General features: G+C 34.5%; 1 protein-coding gene and 1 pseudogene across 4 annotated transcripts in view; both read left to right on the top strand.

Annotated features, from left to right (window-relative positions):
• The window catches only part of CRY1 (cryptochrome circadian regulator 1), a 93,094-nt gene extending 77,052 nt beyond the window's left edge, over positions 1-16,042 (top strand). For 2 of the 4 annotated variants that reach the window (XM_015068833.3, XM_027070916.2), the window contains exons 3-13: positions 1,162-1,304; positions 4,293-4,477; positions 4,877-4,965; positions 5,750-5,890; positions 5,972-6,283; positions 8,276-8,427; positions 8,664-8,866; positions 8,973-9,068; positions 14,207-14,278; positions 14,355-14,458; positions 15,398-16,042. In XM_015068833.3, coding sequence (XP_014924319.1) covers positions 1,162-1,304; positions 4,293-4,477; positions 4,877-4,965; positions 5,750-5,890; positions 5,972-6,283; positions 8,276-8,427; positions 8,664-8,866; positions 8,973-9,068; positions 14,207-14,278; positions 14,355-14,458 — 1,497 coding nt within the window. In that variant the 3' untranslated portion in view covers positions 15,398-16,042. Of the gene's footprint in view, positions 1-1,161; positions 1,305-4,292; positions 4,478-4,876; positions 4,966-5,749; positions 5,891-5,971; positions 6,284-8,275; positions 8,428-8,663; positions 8,867-8,972; positions 9,069-14,206; positions 14,279-14,354; positions 14,459-15,373 lie in introns of all 4 variants that reach the window. The other 2 variants (XM_053226702.1, XM_053226701.1) reach the window with 2 other exon arrangements.
• On the top strand, positions 12,682-12,803 carry LOC113602935 (uncharacterized; annotated as a pseudogene).
• Positions 16,043-16,822: the final 780 nt, after the last annotated feature.

Raw genomic sequence — 16,822 nt, 5'->3', positions numbered from 1 at the left:
TTTTTCTGTTTATTCCATGTATATGTATGTGTTAGGTTTTTTTTAAAAAAACCTTTAACACATGCTATTGACAAGTGTATGGGGAGCCAGCACTTTGGTGTACTGCTGATGAGAGTGTAAATTGGTACACTAGATCTGGTGGAAAATTTGGTGTGTCTATAAAAATTTTAAATGTGCTTACCTTATCCATTCATTGTTTTTCAAGGGACTATTTCTAGGAAAAATAGAACAAATGCCCCAGAATGTTTAAGATGAACGCATAAAGATAAGGATAGACACTGCATGGTTTATAGTAGCAATTTTTTTTTTTAATCACACCATTGGAAACAGCCCTTGTCTAAACTGTCCAGGTTTAGAGAATTAGTGTGTTTACTATATAATTAGTTAACTAATGGTAGAATTGCTGTTGATTTTTTTTTTCTTTGTAAGATATATCAGAGTAGATTTTAGAATTAAAAAGAAAAGCTACTACCCGCTGGGGAAATCAGTTAATTACCTGAAGTCACAGTCTCCACACTGAAAATCACTATAAGGAGATGTGTACATAACTTATCAATATAGCACCTGATACTCACTAAATATCTGGTATTATTATTACTATCTCTGTATCTCCACAGTTAGCATTTTTTGGTAATCAGAAATAACAAATTACAAAAGAGTACCTCAGCAAAGCATTGTGTATACCATATTAACTATCAAAGGTTTATGAAAGACCAATTCTTAGAATCAACAGACATAAATTCAGGTATTCTGGCTCTTTGTGAACATGGGCAAGTCCCTAAATTTTTAAAATAATCCTATCTGCCAAATGGAGATACCAACCAAAGAGGTAAACTGAGGATTATTTTGAGGAACAAATGTAAATTATTTGAAAAGTAGAGTGCTATACAAACACATTTAGTGTAGGAAGCTGGTTTTAAGCATATTATTAGATTGTCTAATGCCTAGTACAATGCTTGAAATCTAATCACTATACATTTCTTAACATATTTTTGAATTTATAAATTGTATGGTTTCTTCCTGCATATTCAAAGTTTGATTTATGTATAATAATTTCATATGTAGAGTTTGAGCTTATCACTTTTTCCAGAATGTGTTGTTGTAATAGAAAAAGTAATTATTAAAATTTGTGTATATTTTTGTCCGTTTTTCTTACTTTAGGAATGGAACATTACTAAACTTTCAATTGAGTATGATTCTGAGCCCTTTGGAAAGGAACGAGATGCAGCCATTAAGAAACTGGCTACTGAAGCTGGAGTAGAAGTTATTGTACGAATTTCACATACATTATATGACCTGGACAAGTAAGTTTTTCTTTTATTCTGGTAGAATATACATAACATAAAATTTGTTATCTCAACCATTTTTAAGCATACAGTTTAGTGGTATTAAGCACATGGACCAGTAAGTTTTAACCTGTGGGACTTAAGTTTGTGAAATGAAAATAACAACATAGACATAGAATTGTGGGAGAATTAAATGAATGTATGTTAAGTCCTTAGCCTTTTAACTGCTGTGATTTTTTATTTACTCAATGAGAGATGCCAAAATTACAGGCACATTTAGTGCATAAGACAAAAATACTCAGAATTTCACTTTCAAAACTATTACGAGTATCACGTAATTTTCCTTGACTGTTCTAACTCAACCTGTGGTCTTGCCTTTCAGGGCTCTTAGTAATATTAATCTCATAGTTAATATGATATAAAGCTATACTACGCTTTGATATGTTCAATATGATTGTCTTAAATTATTTTATTTCATGCATGTATATCTTTTTTTAATGTTTATTTATTTATTGTGAGAGAGTTAGAAAGAACATTTACACAAGTGTGCAAGCAGGGGAGGGGCAGAGAGAGAGAGAAGGAATCCCGGGGGGGCCTGATCCCATGAACCATGCATGACCAGAGCTGAAACCAAGAGTCAGATGCTTGTCTAACTGAGCCATCCAGGTGCCTCTCCTGTATGTATACCTCATCTGGATTTTAATTTCAGATGCAAATTGTATGTAATACTACTTTGCATAGCTGTAGTCCTCTAAAATGTGGCATAATATCTTATTTCTCAAAGTGTATTTTTTTTAAATATCATTTCTTGGTGATGCTTTGTCCAAAAAAAATTCTGTGGTAAGTTTAAATTTAGAAAGTATTTATATTCTTTGAATTTTGAAGGTTTATAAGATTCATTAGCATACTAACTTTTGGCATACTGTCATCCTTACAAGTGCTGAACTTGAAATCTCATAATTTATGGACCTTTTAAATACTTTTTTAGTTCTTTGCTCATTTTATCTAGTTAATAAAGCTAATTCTATAAGTTACATGAAAAACTAGTTAATTTTGTTCTACTTTTCCAAATGTATAAAAACTGTAGTTTGATTCAGGCAGGGGTCTTATTTGATATTAAGCTGAAAGTCATATATCTCTTATATATATATATCTTATTGTTTTTGGTGCAATTATAAATGAGATTATTTTCTTAATTTCACTTCCAAATTCATTCCATGAGGCCAGTTCAGCCTGATACCAAAGCCAGATAAAGACCAAAAAAAAAAAAAAAAAAAAGAACTACAGGCCAATATTTCTCATGAATATAGATGCAGAAATTCTCAAGAAAATATTAGCAAATCAATTTCAGCAATACATTAAAAAAATCATACATCACGATCAAGTGCAATTTATTCCAGAGATGCAGGGGTGGCTCAATATTCGCAAAAAATCAACATGATACATCACACCAATAAGAGAAAGGATTAAAACCATTATGATCATTTTAATAGATGCATAAAAAGCATTTTACAAAGTACAACATCCACTCATGATAAAAACCTTCTGCAAAGTAGGTCTAGAGAGAATGTATCTCAACATAATAAAGCCTTGTATGAAAAACTCATAGTCAACATTATATTTAATTGTGAAAAACTGAGAGCTTTTCCCCTAAAGTCAGGAACAAGACAAGGATATCCACTCTCACCGTTTTTATTCAACATAGTACTGGAATTCCTAGCCACAGCAATTAGGCAACATAAAGAAACAAAAGGCATCCAAATTGGTAAAGAAGAAGTAAAACGCTTGACTATTTGTAGATGCCATGATACTGTATATAAAAATCCCTAAAGATTCCACCAAAACACTACTAGAACTGATAAATGAATTCAGTAAAGTCACAGGTTATAAAATCAGTGTGCAGAAATCTTTTTGCATTCTTATACACTATGAAGGAAAATGGAATTTAAGAAGACAAATGAGCATAAGGAAAAAAAGAGAGAGGCAAAGCAAGAAACAGACTCTCAACTATAAAGAATAAACTGATGGTTACCAGAGGGGCAGGTGGCTGGGAGGATGGGTTAAATAGGTGATGGAGATTAAGGAGGACACTTGTGATGAACACTGGGTGTTGTATGAAGTGTTGAATCACTAAAGTATACACCTCAACCTAATATAATACAATATGTTAACTAACTGGAATTTAAGTTAAAAACTTTGTAAAAATGTACTACATTTGGATTAAGGAAACCTTGATTTCCTATTTATTAGTTATGCAACCTTGACTAACTTATTTAACTCTTTCAGTAGGCTCTAGTTTTTGATCCATAAAATGAAGGAATTAGATTTTACAGTATTTCTTTATTAGGGCTAAATGTCAAGCAAATGGCCATCGTAAAAGAAAATAATTGGTTATTCCCAAATAGTGTCTGATCCAAACTACCATTGTCAAAGCTAATTTTTCTTTTTACTATAACTTGATTGAGGCAATCAGTGATCAGAAGTGAATGTAAAATGTACATAAGATACATATGCTGACATTTTAAACAAATGCATGATAAGCACAATAGAAAATAACAAGTGATTGTCACTACAGTAATATAGAATCCTAATTAATGAGACTTGCTTATTGCTCCTTGATATTGTATTGGTCTGGTTTAGTTTTTACTGACGATTAAGAGATTCTTTGAGCTGAGTTTTAATGTTTTTACCTTTTCATATGTATTATTTTTATGTTACTGCTTTTAGGCTAATTTAGCTGCTTGTTTTTTTCACTCATAGATGTTTAATGATACCCTTTGTCTTAAAGGTTTTGGTATTTGCATACTGTATATTTTTGACAAGTAGCAGATGTTTAAAAAATTGCGAGAATGGTTTTTAGATTCAATAACTACTTTAGTAATTTTCATGGTTGTATAAGGAGCTTACATCTGCCTAGAAGTCTTAAGTAATTAATTTTATTTTCTGGTTTTAAGCCTTTTCAGAACTTACCAGTCAAATTATATTTTTATTTTACTTTGTTATTAGGATCATTGAACTCAATGGTGGACAACCACCTCTTACTTATAAAAGATTCCAGACTCTCATCAGCAAAATGGAACCACTAGAGATACCCGTAGAGACAATTACTTCAGAACTAATAGAAAAGTGCACAACTCCTCTGTCTGATGACCATGATGAGAAATATGGAGTCCCTTCACTGGAAGAACTTGGTAGGTGTAAATGGTAATAAATGCAGAGCTTAAGAGTTAATAAATCACTCAGAAAATCTCACTTCTAATTTGACATGTAAAGTATTTTGCATTAAGAGGGAAAGGAGAAAAAAATCTAAAAGAAACTCTTAAACTAAGAAGTGATATATCTGTACATTATTTATGTGTTCTGTAAATGTGATCTATCTGTGATCACCTTAAGATGTTCATCCTAAAGAATAGAGACCATGATGTATCCTTATATATGAGGAGTTATCCAGGGCCGTCAATTCATTTTTATGCTACTGTCATAAATTATTCTGCAAAGTATTTTTTTCCTACCTGTTGCGGTTCAATAAAAATTATTTTAGTTCCAGAAGAATATTTTTTCTTTTTTCTTTTTTTTGTTTTTTTTTTTAGGTTTTGATACAGATGGCTTACCCTCTGCAGTATGGCCAGGCGGAGAAACTGAAGCACTTACACGTTTGGAACGGCATTTGGAAAGAAAAGTATGATAACATAGATCATGCTTGTATTTCCAAACTGGCATCTAAAGAATAATTTCACTCTTTTTTAAAACCAAAAAGTAGACTGTTGAACAAGAGGAATTGAGAGAAATAGTTAAAACAGCACAGACCTAATTGTTTGAAAATTAACAACCATCTCTTCATTTAGATATTTTTTTTCCTCCTCTGCTGATTATTTCCTCTTTAGCTACTACCAATACTACCTCTTCTTTCTGTGTAAGCTGGTATCTGATGACCATAACTTTGAAGCTAAGATAAAGTTCTTCTATTTCACCTTTACCTCAGTGTCAAGGAGACAGGTTGAAAGTGCTCTCAGCTTCGTGTTAGGAATTTGAAGGTAATTTATTTCATAGGAGTATGTGCTACACCAGGATGGCTAAAACAAAAGAATGCTTAATTGTATTCTGCTGTGTTTTTTATTAAAACATGATTGTGGCTGGGATAATAAGATATTATTCTCCAAGAAGTATGTAACTTTTTTTTGTTTTTGTTTTTGAGAGAGGTTAGAGAGTGTGAGCAGGGGAGGGGCAGAGGGAGAAGGAGAGAGAATCTTAAGCAGGCTCCATGCCCAGCACAGTGCCTGAAGCGGGGTTTGATCTCATGACCATGAGATCATGACCTGAGCAGAAATCAAGAGTTGGACACTCAACCGAGCCACCCAGACGCCCCAGAACTATGTAACTTTAAAGAAATATATATCAGTTTTAAATACTCTTTAAAATGGAAAAGGCAATTAGTTAGCATAATTCTCTCTGTGTATTTTCAGGCGTGGGTGGCAAACTTTGAAAGACCTCGAATGAATGCAAATTCACTGCTTGCTAGCCCTACTGGACTCAGTCCTTATCTTCGATTTGGTTGTTTGTCATGTCGACTATTTTACTTCAAACTAACAGATCTCTACAAAAAGGTACTATCTAAAACTGAAGCTTGATTTTCAGAATACTTTTTTAAAAATTGCTTATAATACTTATTTGCATTTTAACCTTAGGTAAAGAAGAACAGTTCCCCTCCCCTTTCCCTTTATGGGCAACTGTTATGGCGTGAATTTTTCTATACAGCAGCAACAAATAATCCACGCTTTGATAAAATGGAAGGAAACCCCATCTGTGTTCAGATTCCTTGGGATAAGAATCCTGAGGCTTTAGCAAAATGGGCAGAAGGACGGACAGGCTTTCCATGGATTGATGCCATCATGACACAGCTTCGTCAGGAGGGTTGGATTCACCATTTAGCCAGACATGCAGTTGCTTGCTTCCTGACCCGAGGTGACCTGTGGATTAGTTGGGAAGAAGGAATGAAAGTAAGTATTCTGCTAACTAATATGGTACAGTCTTACTTTGAAAGACTCTGTACTTTATTAAACAATTCCTATAAATTGTCTATTATGTAGATTCGTTTATAGTCTAATTTTTTCAGTGGGTAAAGAATTTAAATCCCTAAAGAGGCACACTCTTGGAGAGCAGAATGGTATAATCAGATAGGAAAAATGTGAAAACTGGTTTGATTAACCTAAAGTCATTTCAGAGACTGAACCAGCCTAGCCATCAAGGGAACTATAAGGTCTAATAACACTCTGGACTTACTAGATTAACATATTTATAGGTGATTATTTCTACTACAAAAAAGGATTCACCTGGAATTCTTAGAAATATTGAATTTATATTGTAAAATTTTAAGCCCGTATGATTTTACTTCACTTCAAAATCACAGCTTTTTAGTAACCTAGTATGTAAAGTGAAACATACTGCATTTTATGACATCATCTTGTGGTTATATGTAATAGGACTTGATTTACCTTCCTGTTTATAACATAACTTTCCCCTATCCAAGGACCATTTCTGATCCATTAAAAAAATTTTTTTTAATGTTTGTTTATTTTTGAGAGTCAGGGTGCAAGCCAGGGAGGAGCAGAGAGAGGGAGACACAGAATCTGAAGCAGGCTCCAGGCTCTGAGCTGTCACCATGGAGCCCGATGCAGGGCTCAAACTCACGAACCATGAGATCATGATCTGAGCCAAAGTCAGACCCTCAACCAACTGAGCCACCCAGGCGCCCCATCTGATCCTTTTTTGGGGTTTTTTTTTTTTTTTCATCTCCTATATTTCCTAGTACAAAGTTGTACGTGAGGTAGATGTTACAGCAAACACTTAATGAATTTATAAAAATTCATTTTAACTTGGTCAAGGAATTCCAAATTTAAACTCTATAATGCTAGTGCATTTTTAAAGGTCATTTATATATATATATTTTTTTTATTTTATTTTTTTAATTTACATCCAAATTAGTTAGCATATAGTGCAACAATGATTTCAGGAGTAGATTTCTTAATGCCCCTTACCCATTTAGCCCATCCAGCCTTCCACAACCCCTCCAGCAACCCTTTGTTCTCCATATTTAAGAGTCTCTTCTGTTTTGTCCCCCTCCCTGTATTTATTTTTTGTTTCCTTTCCCTTATGTTCATCTTTTTTTTTCTCTTAAAGTCCTCATATAAGTGAAGTCATATGATGTTTGTCTTTCTCTAATTTCACTTAGCATAAAATCGTCTAATTCCATCCACAAAGTTGCAAATGGCAAGATTTCATTCTTTTTGATTGCCGAGTAATACTCCATTGTCTATATATACCACATCTTCTTTATCCATCCATCCATCAATGGACATTTGGGCTCTTTCCATACTTTGGCTATTGTTGATAGTACTGTTTATAGTGCTATAAACATTGGTATGCATTTGTCCCTTCAAAACAGCATACCTATATCCCTTGGATAAATACCTAGTAGTGCAATTGCTGGGTCGTAAAATAGTTCTATTTTTAATTTTTTGAGGAACCTCCATACTGTTTTCCAGAGTAGCTGCACCAGCTTGCATTCCCATAAAGGTCATTTATATTTGAGTGCTCCCTCTATGTAGGCCAGTGGTACCAAGCTTCTAAAGTTTTGTTAGTGATTTATTTGGTAATATGTTTGCTTTCTCGAAAATGTTTACTGCTTTTTTTCTTTCATTTTTTTATTTGAATCGTTGACTTGAGTATTTTACCCTGGTCCCAATACCACCGGCAAAGATTAGAAAGGTGAATTCTATTCAGAAATTCACTTATATTACTGATATTTTTCTTTCCCTGAAATAACTCATTACAGAACAGAACATTGACAAAGAGGCTGACTTTAGAAAGTTTAATTTTATAGTTCTGTGCTAGATTTTCTTTTCCTTGACTTTTGATCTACAGAGACCTGGAAAATGGTTGCTTTGAGAATTATATGTGTACAAACTAATTGGTTACTGTTACTTCTGAAGGTATTTGAAGAATTATTGCTTGATGCAGATTGGAGCATAAATGCTGGAAGTTGGATGTGGCTGTCTTGTAGTTCCTTTTTCCAACAGTTTTTTCACTGCTATTGCCCTGTTGGTTTTGGTAGGAGAACAGATCCCAATGGAGACTATATCAGGTAAATCAAGGGTGATTTTTATTCAGTTTGGAATAACTAATCCAGGAAGAAAATTTTATGTTTAAGCAACACTTAAGGTTTTCCCCACTTATCATGGGCAGCAGAAATGAGGAGATGGGTAAACAAATCATTTAAATGGTATTAACTTGATTTTGATCATTCATAGCTAATAATTAGTTTGTTATAATTTGCTTATAGTTCATTTTATTAATAGTTTTTCTTCCTTCTCCCAAAAGGCGTTATTTGCCTGTCCTAAGAGGTTTCCCTGCAAAATATATCTATGATCCCTGGAATGCACCAGAAGGTATCCAAAAGGTAGCCAAATGTTTGATAGGAGTTAATTATCCTAAACCAATGGTGAACCATGCTGAGGCAAGCCGTTTGAATATTGAGAGGATGAAACAGATTTATCAGCAGCTTTCACGATATAGAGGACTAGGTATGTCAGCAATTACCTTTTGTTTGTTTCTTTGGCAGTTGTTTATGTGTACCTATCCTTGAATTTGATCTTGAGCATAACTTAATAGGAAATTTTTTCCCTTTAGGTCTTCTTGCATCAGTGCCTTCTAATCCTAATGGGAATGGAGGCCTCATGGGATATTCTCCTGGAGAAAATATTCCAGGTTGTAGCAGCAGTGGAAGTAAGTGAAAAGGAATTTTCTACACTTAGTAACATAGAGAGATTAATAATCAAATACATATTTATTGAATCCTCACTATGTTTTTAAAAAATCTATCTTTTGTAATCTATCTTTGTATAGTAAGTTCTTTGTACACATACATACATGTGTATATACATGCACTCACACATGTATACCCTCATTTCATTAGTGACATTTTAGAGATGAAAAACATCTTTACACATAGTAGAATTTAGGTCAAGAAGTTTTCTTGGAAGATTGTGGGGTGGATAGCAATTTGGGTAGGCAGATGAAGGAGAGAGCATTATGGACCTGGAAATGGGAGCAAGTGATTATGGAAAGATCCTGAGGATTTGACTTGCTATTAAAGCATTCTTCCCTCCAGTTTTTGTTCCATTTGAAAGGATTAGATACTTCTGAAGCATATCCATTTTTTCCTTCTACTTATCCTGTTTGTAGGCTTTTATCTTATAGTGTCTCACAAGGCATATCAAAGGTCAATATTCTATGTAACTTATATACAGATGTATTGAAGTATTTTTGTTCTTAAAATAAAACAAAGCATAATGTAATTATGATAATAATTAAAAAAAATTTTTTAAATGCTTATTTATTTTTTTTAATTTTTTTTTCAACGTTTATTTATTTTTGGGACAGAGAGAGACAGAGCATGAACGGGGGAGGGGCAGAGAGAGAGGGAGACACAGAATCGGAAACAGGCTCCAGGCTCTGAGCCATCAGCCCAGAGCCTGACGCGGGGCTCGAACTCCCGGACCGCGAGATCGTGACCTGGCTGAAGTCGGACGCTTAACTGACTGTGCCACCCAGGCGCCCCAATGCTTATTTATTTTTGAGAGAGAGAGAGAGACACACACACAGTGGGAGCAGGGGAGGGGCAGAGAGAGAGGGAGACACAGAATCTGAAGCAGGCTTCAGGCTCTGAGCTGTCAGCACAGAGCCTGACATGGGCTTGAACCCACGAACTATGAGCTCATGACCTGAGCCAAAGTCAGATGCTTAACCAACTGAGCCATCCAGGTGCCTCCGATAGTAATATGTTTTAGGTTTTATTTAATTTTTAATTTAATGTTTTTCCTTTTCTTTTTAATTTAGAGAGAGGGAGAGCCCAAGTGGGGCAGAGAGGCAGGTGGTGGGGAGGTGGGGGGGTGGTGCGGGGAGAAAGAGAGAGAGAGAGAAAGAGGGAGAAAGAAAGAATCATAAGCAGGCTCCGTGCTCATTGCAGAGCCCGACGTGGGGCTCGATTCCACAATCCTGGGACCACAACCTGAGGCGAAATCAAGAGTCAGATGCTTAACCAACTGAACCACCCAGCCACCCTATTAATTTTTAACTTAATTTTTTTCCACTAAGAATACCCATTCAGGGGCACCTGGGTGACTCCGTCAGTTAAGCATCTGACTTCAGCTCAGGTCATTATCTCACAGCTTGTGAGTTCGAGCCCCACATCGGGCTCTATGCTGACAGCTCAGAGCCTAAAGCCTGCTTTGGTTTCTGTGTCTCCCTCTCTCTTTGCCCCTCCCCCACTCACACTCTGTCTGTCTCTCTCTCAAAAATAAATAAACATTTGGGGCGCCTGGGTGTCTCAGTCGGTAAGCGTCCAACTCTTGGTTTCAGCTCAGGTCATGATCTTTGAGGTTTTGTGGGTTCAGGCCCCACATTGGTTTCCAAGCTGACAGTGCAGAGCCTGCTTGGGATTCTCTGTCTCCCTCTCTCTGTTCCTCCCCGACTTGTGCTGTCTCTGTCTCTCTCAAAGTAAATAAATAAACTTAAAAAATTTTTTTTTAAAATAAACATTAAAAAAATAGAGTGCCTGAGAAGTGACAGTAACAAGTGCTGTAAAGGATGTGTAGAGACTGGAACCCTCAAACGTTGTTGAGAGATGGGCTGTAAAATGTTATAGCCACTTTGGAAAAAGCTAAACATAAATTTAACTTACAACCCAGAAACTCCATTCCTAAGTGTCTGTCCAAAAGAAATGAAAACACGTCTACATGAAGACTTACGGAATCATAAGACTGTTTTCGATAGCTTCATTTATAATAAGTCAAAATGTACATCCATGCAATGGAATATTAATTCATAAGAAGGAATAAAATGCTGGTACATGCTACATTATGGATAAACCTCAAAAATACTATGTTAAGTTAAAGAATCCAGACACAAAAGACGACATACTGCCCAATTCCATTTATATGAACTGTCCAGAAAAGGCATGCCTTTAAAAGAAACTAAGTTAATGGTTATCTTAGGTTTAGGGGTAGGAATGAGAATGAACGCAAATGGGCATGAAAATGTTCTAAAACTGGATTAGATTGTGCTGATGATTACACAACTCTGTAAATTTACTAAAAATTATTAAATTGTACACTTAAAACAGGTGAATTTTATGGTATGTAAATTATACCTCAAAACTGCTTAAAAAAACTATTCACTATAGAGAACTTGGGAAATTCAGAAAAATAGAAAACAGCAAATAAAAATCACCCACAATTCCATCCACTAGAGACAGTCATTATTAAATTTTTGGTATGTTTCCTTTGAATACATTTTCTATGCGATTTTTCCCCCCATGGTGTCTTCATTCGAATTTTATGAGTGAAAAATCCTTTTGGTGCTATTGATAGTGTAACATAAGAGGACTGTGATCATACAAACTTTTTGCCCTCAGAAAACATGGGATTTTTAGAAATAAGAAATATGGGAGTTTGTTTAAAGCTATTTTCATTCTAAGATTTGTCATCTTATATAATCTTGGCATTCGAAATTTAACCACTGTAATGTCCCTGAAGATACAGTTAATGTGGGGATTTCTGATTTTTATAAGCAGCTATGCTAGTCATAAGCCAGTTGATTCAGCAAAGCTCTTTGCTCTACTCATTGTCTCTTGTACTGTTATTCTTGTGACAATATAACTTACTGCATTTTTTATGGGGAAGTTATAGGCAGTTGAGATATTCATCAATTTACGGACTCAGGAAGAGTCTAAGTGCCTGCTTTTATCATTTAGCTCTCTAAAGAAATAAAATGCCATCTTAAGGAAATTCTGAATGTATTTATTGAACTTATTAATTTACCACCTCCTCTTCAAAAGTAGCCACTCTCCCAATTTCTAATACTATAATTTTTGCCCATTTTTGCACTTTATAGAATCCTATAGTTTGTAATCTTTTTTTTTTTTTTTTTTTGCCTGGCTGGTTTCACTCAGTATTTCGTTTATGAGATTATTCTCATTTATCTTAGAACTGGAAGAAGAATGAATTTGATTAACTTGAGAAAATGAGGTGACTAGTCTGTGATTTAGCCTACCTCTGTGAATCTTCCAGTAAAATTGACTTTTCCTTCTTCAGTGTCCCCACTGTGTGCTATAAAAACTTCCCTCCTAGAACCTAGTAACACTTATTTGTACTTAGTGATTTTATGTATCTGTCATCTACTTGACTGTAAATGCTTTGAAGACAAGACCTCATGTCTTAGTAATATTTGTATCCCTAGTACCTGTTATAGCCTTTAGCATAAACAAGCATGCAACAAATGTATAAAGTATGAATAAATATGATAGTTGAAAGTTATTTGTTGAAGCTTTCTTGATTCTATCGCTTCTCGGCCTTTTGGCTAAGATCAAGTGAAGTTTTCTTGATTGTAAAATATATGATATATATATATATACACACACATATAAATGGTTAGCACTTAACCACTTTAAATGTATAATTCAGTGGAATTAAGTCCATTCATGTTGTTACGTGAAGTTTTAAATAAATCTTGTACTGGGGCGCCTGGGTGGCTCAGTCAGTTAAGTGTCCAACTTCAGCTCAGGTCATGACCTCACAGTTTGTGAGTTCAAGCCCTGCATCAGTCTCTGATACTGACAGCTCAGAGCCTGGAGCCTGCTTTGGGTTCTGTGTCTCCCTCTCTCTCTGCCCCTCCCCCACTCACACTCTGTCTCTGTCTCTGTCTCGAGAGTAAACATTAAAAAAAAATTTTTTTTAAATAAATCTTGTACAATAATGCAAGGCGACAAGTATCACTATTAGGGGAAGCCCTGCCAATGGTAAAACCAGGAGTAGCACCATTCAGTGGTAAATTTGCCATAGTCCAGAGTCTGACTTCAGCCGTAACAGCCTTACAAGTCCCAAGAACTGAGGGTTTTTAATTTAATGAGAGGTGACCATTCTGTGAAGGGCACACTAGAAGTTTAAAAATCAGGGCGCTTGTTGTGATGAGCACTGGGTGTTGTATGTAAGTGATGAGTCACTGAATTCTCCTCCTGAAACCAATATTGCACTGTATATTAACTAAAATTTAAACGAAAAAATAAAAATCATGTGACTTAAAATCTCAAGGAACACTAGTTCATTATTTATGGTGGAGGTATCCCTTTCCAATGATAGAAGGCTTCATCCCTGATCTACTTTCCCAATTTTGAGTACTTTGAAAAGCTGAATTCTTTATCCGGAGGAAGTTGATGAGCATGAAACTATAATAAAAAATAGTAGATTATCTTGCTCAGACCAAGGTAACCTCTCTGTAGGGGCTAGAATGTTCATATTTGTCCATCATCTAGACACACTGACAAAAATGTTTCTCTAGAACCTATTTCCTGGGCCAACCCATTCTCCTGTGACACTGGTTCTTTTTAGAAGGGTTGATACAATTGCTAGGTAACTGCCATGTTGTTTCTGAATTCTTGTGTGATTTGAATTGTTAAATTCTCATCTGGCAGGCCCTTATTCACTTATCTCCAAGGGCATATGTTTTGGACAGGCTCTGAGGGGAGAATGTGGAATAGAGGCACAAGAGGTGAAAGAAGGATATATATCTCACTGTTGCCCTATATTTTCCTTCTATGATCAAGTGTCTTGTTGTCATGCAGTAAATAAATGTTTTTTAGAAAATGATTATTAGTGATTTTGCCTTTGAGCCAAAAGTCAACATTTCTATGACCCTAAGTTTAAGTTTTCCTGATTTGAGCATATGGTTTTTGGTTCATATGAAGGATTGGAGTTTAGTCTGAAAAAGCATAAATGCCCTAATACAGTTACTAAAAATTGGATTTGTAGTCTTAATACATACAACTTAGAATTTAAATAATTTTACTGTGTTTTAAATACTAACAGGTTGCTCTCAGGGGAGTGGTATTTTACATTATACTCATGGAGACAGTCAGCAAACTCACTTACTAAAGCAAGGTAAGAATGAAGCATTTGAGCATACTGTTCTTTTTACCTTTCCTATCGTAAACATACATTTTTTTAAAATATGTAGGAAGAAGCTCCATGGGCACTGGTCTCAGTGGTGGGAAACGTCCTAGTCAGGAAGAGGATACACAGAGTATTGGTCCGAAGGTCCAGCGACAGAGTGTTAATTAGGTAAATATTTTAAAGCCTTATTTCTTGCTTTAGTGGAGTGTGTAATCAACATAAATTAAGACAGTTTCCAAAATAGAACTAATCTCTTTTTTCAAACTAGAGAAACTGAGGCATTAACTTTTCAGTAATTGTTACAAAACCATTTAATTATTAGACAAGAGAAGTGCATCTGTACTGGACAGAGTGCTTCACTCAGTTTTGAAAGTGATCATCTTAATTGATGATCTTTAAATTTGAAAAACTTATGATGTTGTGCTCAAGTTTTTTTCTCAGAAAAAGACATCTTTTTCATTTTCTTACTATGTGACCATGAGTCTAAAACAACCAAAGTGACTTTTTATTGTAGTAGTATTAATATAATCCCTTTATGAACTTTTCCCCGCATCTTTGCCTCTTAAATGTTATGTTTCTTTTATGTATTGTGATACTTCTGAAATCTAAATTCTTTCAGGGAATAGTTTAATTTTTTAAAAAAACTGGCCCTTTTTTAGAGTTATCCAAAAAGCCATGGCTATATTCAGTTGAATTGGATGTGGCATATTATGTTATCATTTAAATTTACATGAAAAATATCTATACAATGCATTTGCCAGTTTTTAAAGACTTTTGTTTCTTCAGTTATCTTAAACTGTGTGCTTTTTTAAAAATTATTGCTAACTATACTTACAGTAAGTATATAATTGAGTAACGTATATAATTATTGAATCAATGTGATTGATGTGCACTGGAAACTAATATATTGTATGTCAGTTATACTTCAGTAATAATATATATATATGGACAGCAATAATAAAACATTTTAAATATTGCTGTTTTCTTAGTGCCAACCTAATTTAGATTGTAACTTTCTTGAAGATCAATAAACACTGATCAATTTTTTTATCATTTAATTCCTTGAAATCAAACTTTACCCAGTTTCTTTTTCCCCTTAAATCACAGAAAACATTCAGGAAGAATACTGTTGCAGCTGAAATTGGTGGGGAGTTCAATACTTTTTTCAGTTAAATTATTTTAAAATGTCCTTCATTGATGGAAAGCAGTTACATTTTGAAATGCATTGTTTCTAATGACATTTCTGTAGTTTTAAACTTTTTAATGAATTTCACGTAGGATGAATGGTAATTTGTATATAAAGAACTTGATAAAAAATTTGCTTAATGTAAATAGAAATAGTCACAATTAGTATAGACCCATCAATATATTTTTGATAATTTTTCATGTATGGTAAAAGTTAAAGTGGCAAACTGATATCCTGATATAAAAATTAATGTTTTGAGTGTCAATGTGGGAAGATAGGAGGTTTTTAGACTTTCTTAAAAGACTTTGTTAAAATTTTAGGACAAAATTTTCTTGACATCATTGTTTGATCTAACTTTACACTCTTTGATAATAATGTTTTAGAAAATATGCGCCATCACAATTGGTAGTTACAGCCTCTGTTAACACAGACAATATGTTTTAAAGCTTCATGTATGCCTGTTTTGATGCAAATCTGTGGAAGTATCATGTGTTAAGTTCTCCTTGTCTCCCTTTGTTCATTTACAGCTAAGTGACTTTGTTATTAAAGTATATGCATATATGGAATCTTGTGTACTTGGTGGTGGTTGTTTTTTTCTTCTTTAAGTTTTTGTTTTAGTTAAGTGGGAGAGCATTGTTATATGAGATGTGATTACAAATTAGAGAGTCTATAAACCGCATGTAGCCATTCTGAATGAAGGAACAACTTCCAATATGTAGTAAAATAGTATTTTTCAAAATTATTCCAGATAAGATTACTATCTTCCAAATACTTTGTACTTTCAAAAATAGGTATCTGCAAGAAGGATTTAAAACCAAAGAGATTTTTTTCAGGTAATGGGGCTTGTAATTATGAGTTAGTCACTACAATTAATAATGTGGGCTCTGGAGTCAAAGGCCAGGATCTGCAACTCATTAGCTTTGAGATCTTGAGCAAGTTATTAACCTTCTGTGCCTTCTTTTTTGTCTTTGAAATGGAGGGGAGAGTAGTATCTCCGTCATACTACATATGAAATGCTCGTGACAGTGCCTGGCACGCGGTAGGGAGCTCACTTAAGTGTTAGCTGCAGGGCTGCCGTGCTGTGTAGCTCCCTGGATTGTGTAGGGCACAGTCTGCTTAGCTGTATGCTCTAGCTCTGGGTAGCCATCATTATTTTCATTACTATTATTATCCCATTCCTGTCTCTTGTAGGCAAGTTTTTGTCTTTTGGAATTCCAATCTTTTATTTTTTTATTTTCCCAGTCTTCAGTTGTGATAGATGTTCAGTGAGATAATTGTATCAAAAAGTAAAGTAAGAGTCATTTGAATCCAAAATCCAGAAACAGTAACATTTTTATATGATGAGC

The sequence above is a fragment of the Acinonyx jubatus genome, chromosome B4 (assembly GCF_027475565.1).
Source record: "Acinonyx jubatus isolate Ajub_Pintada_27869175 chromosome B4, VMU_Ajub_asm_v1.0, whole genome shotgun sequence".
NCBI lineage: Eukaryota > Metazoa > Chordata > Mammalia > Carnivora > Felidae > Acinonyx > Acinonyx jubatus.
Note: the sequence above shows the minus strand (reverse complement) of the source record. Positions and strands in the feature narration are given on the sequence as shown.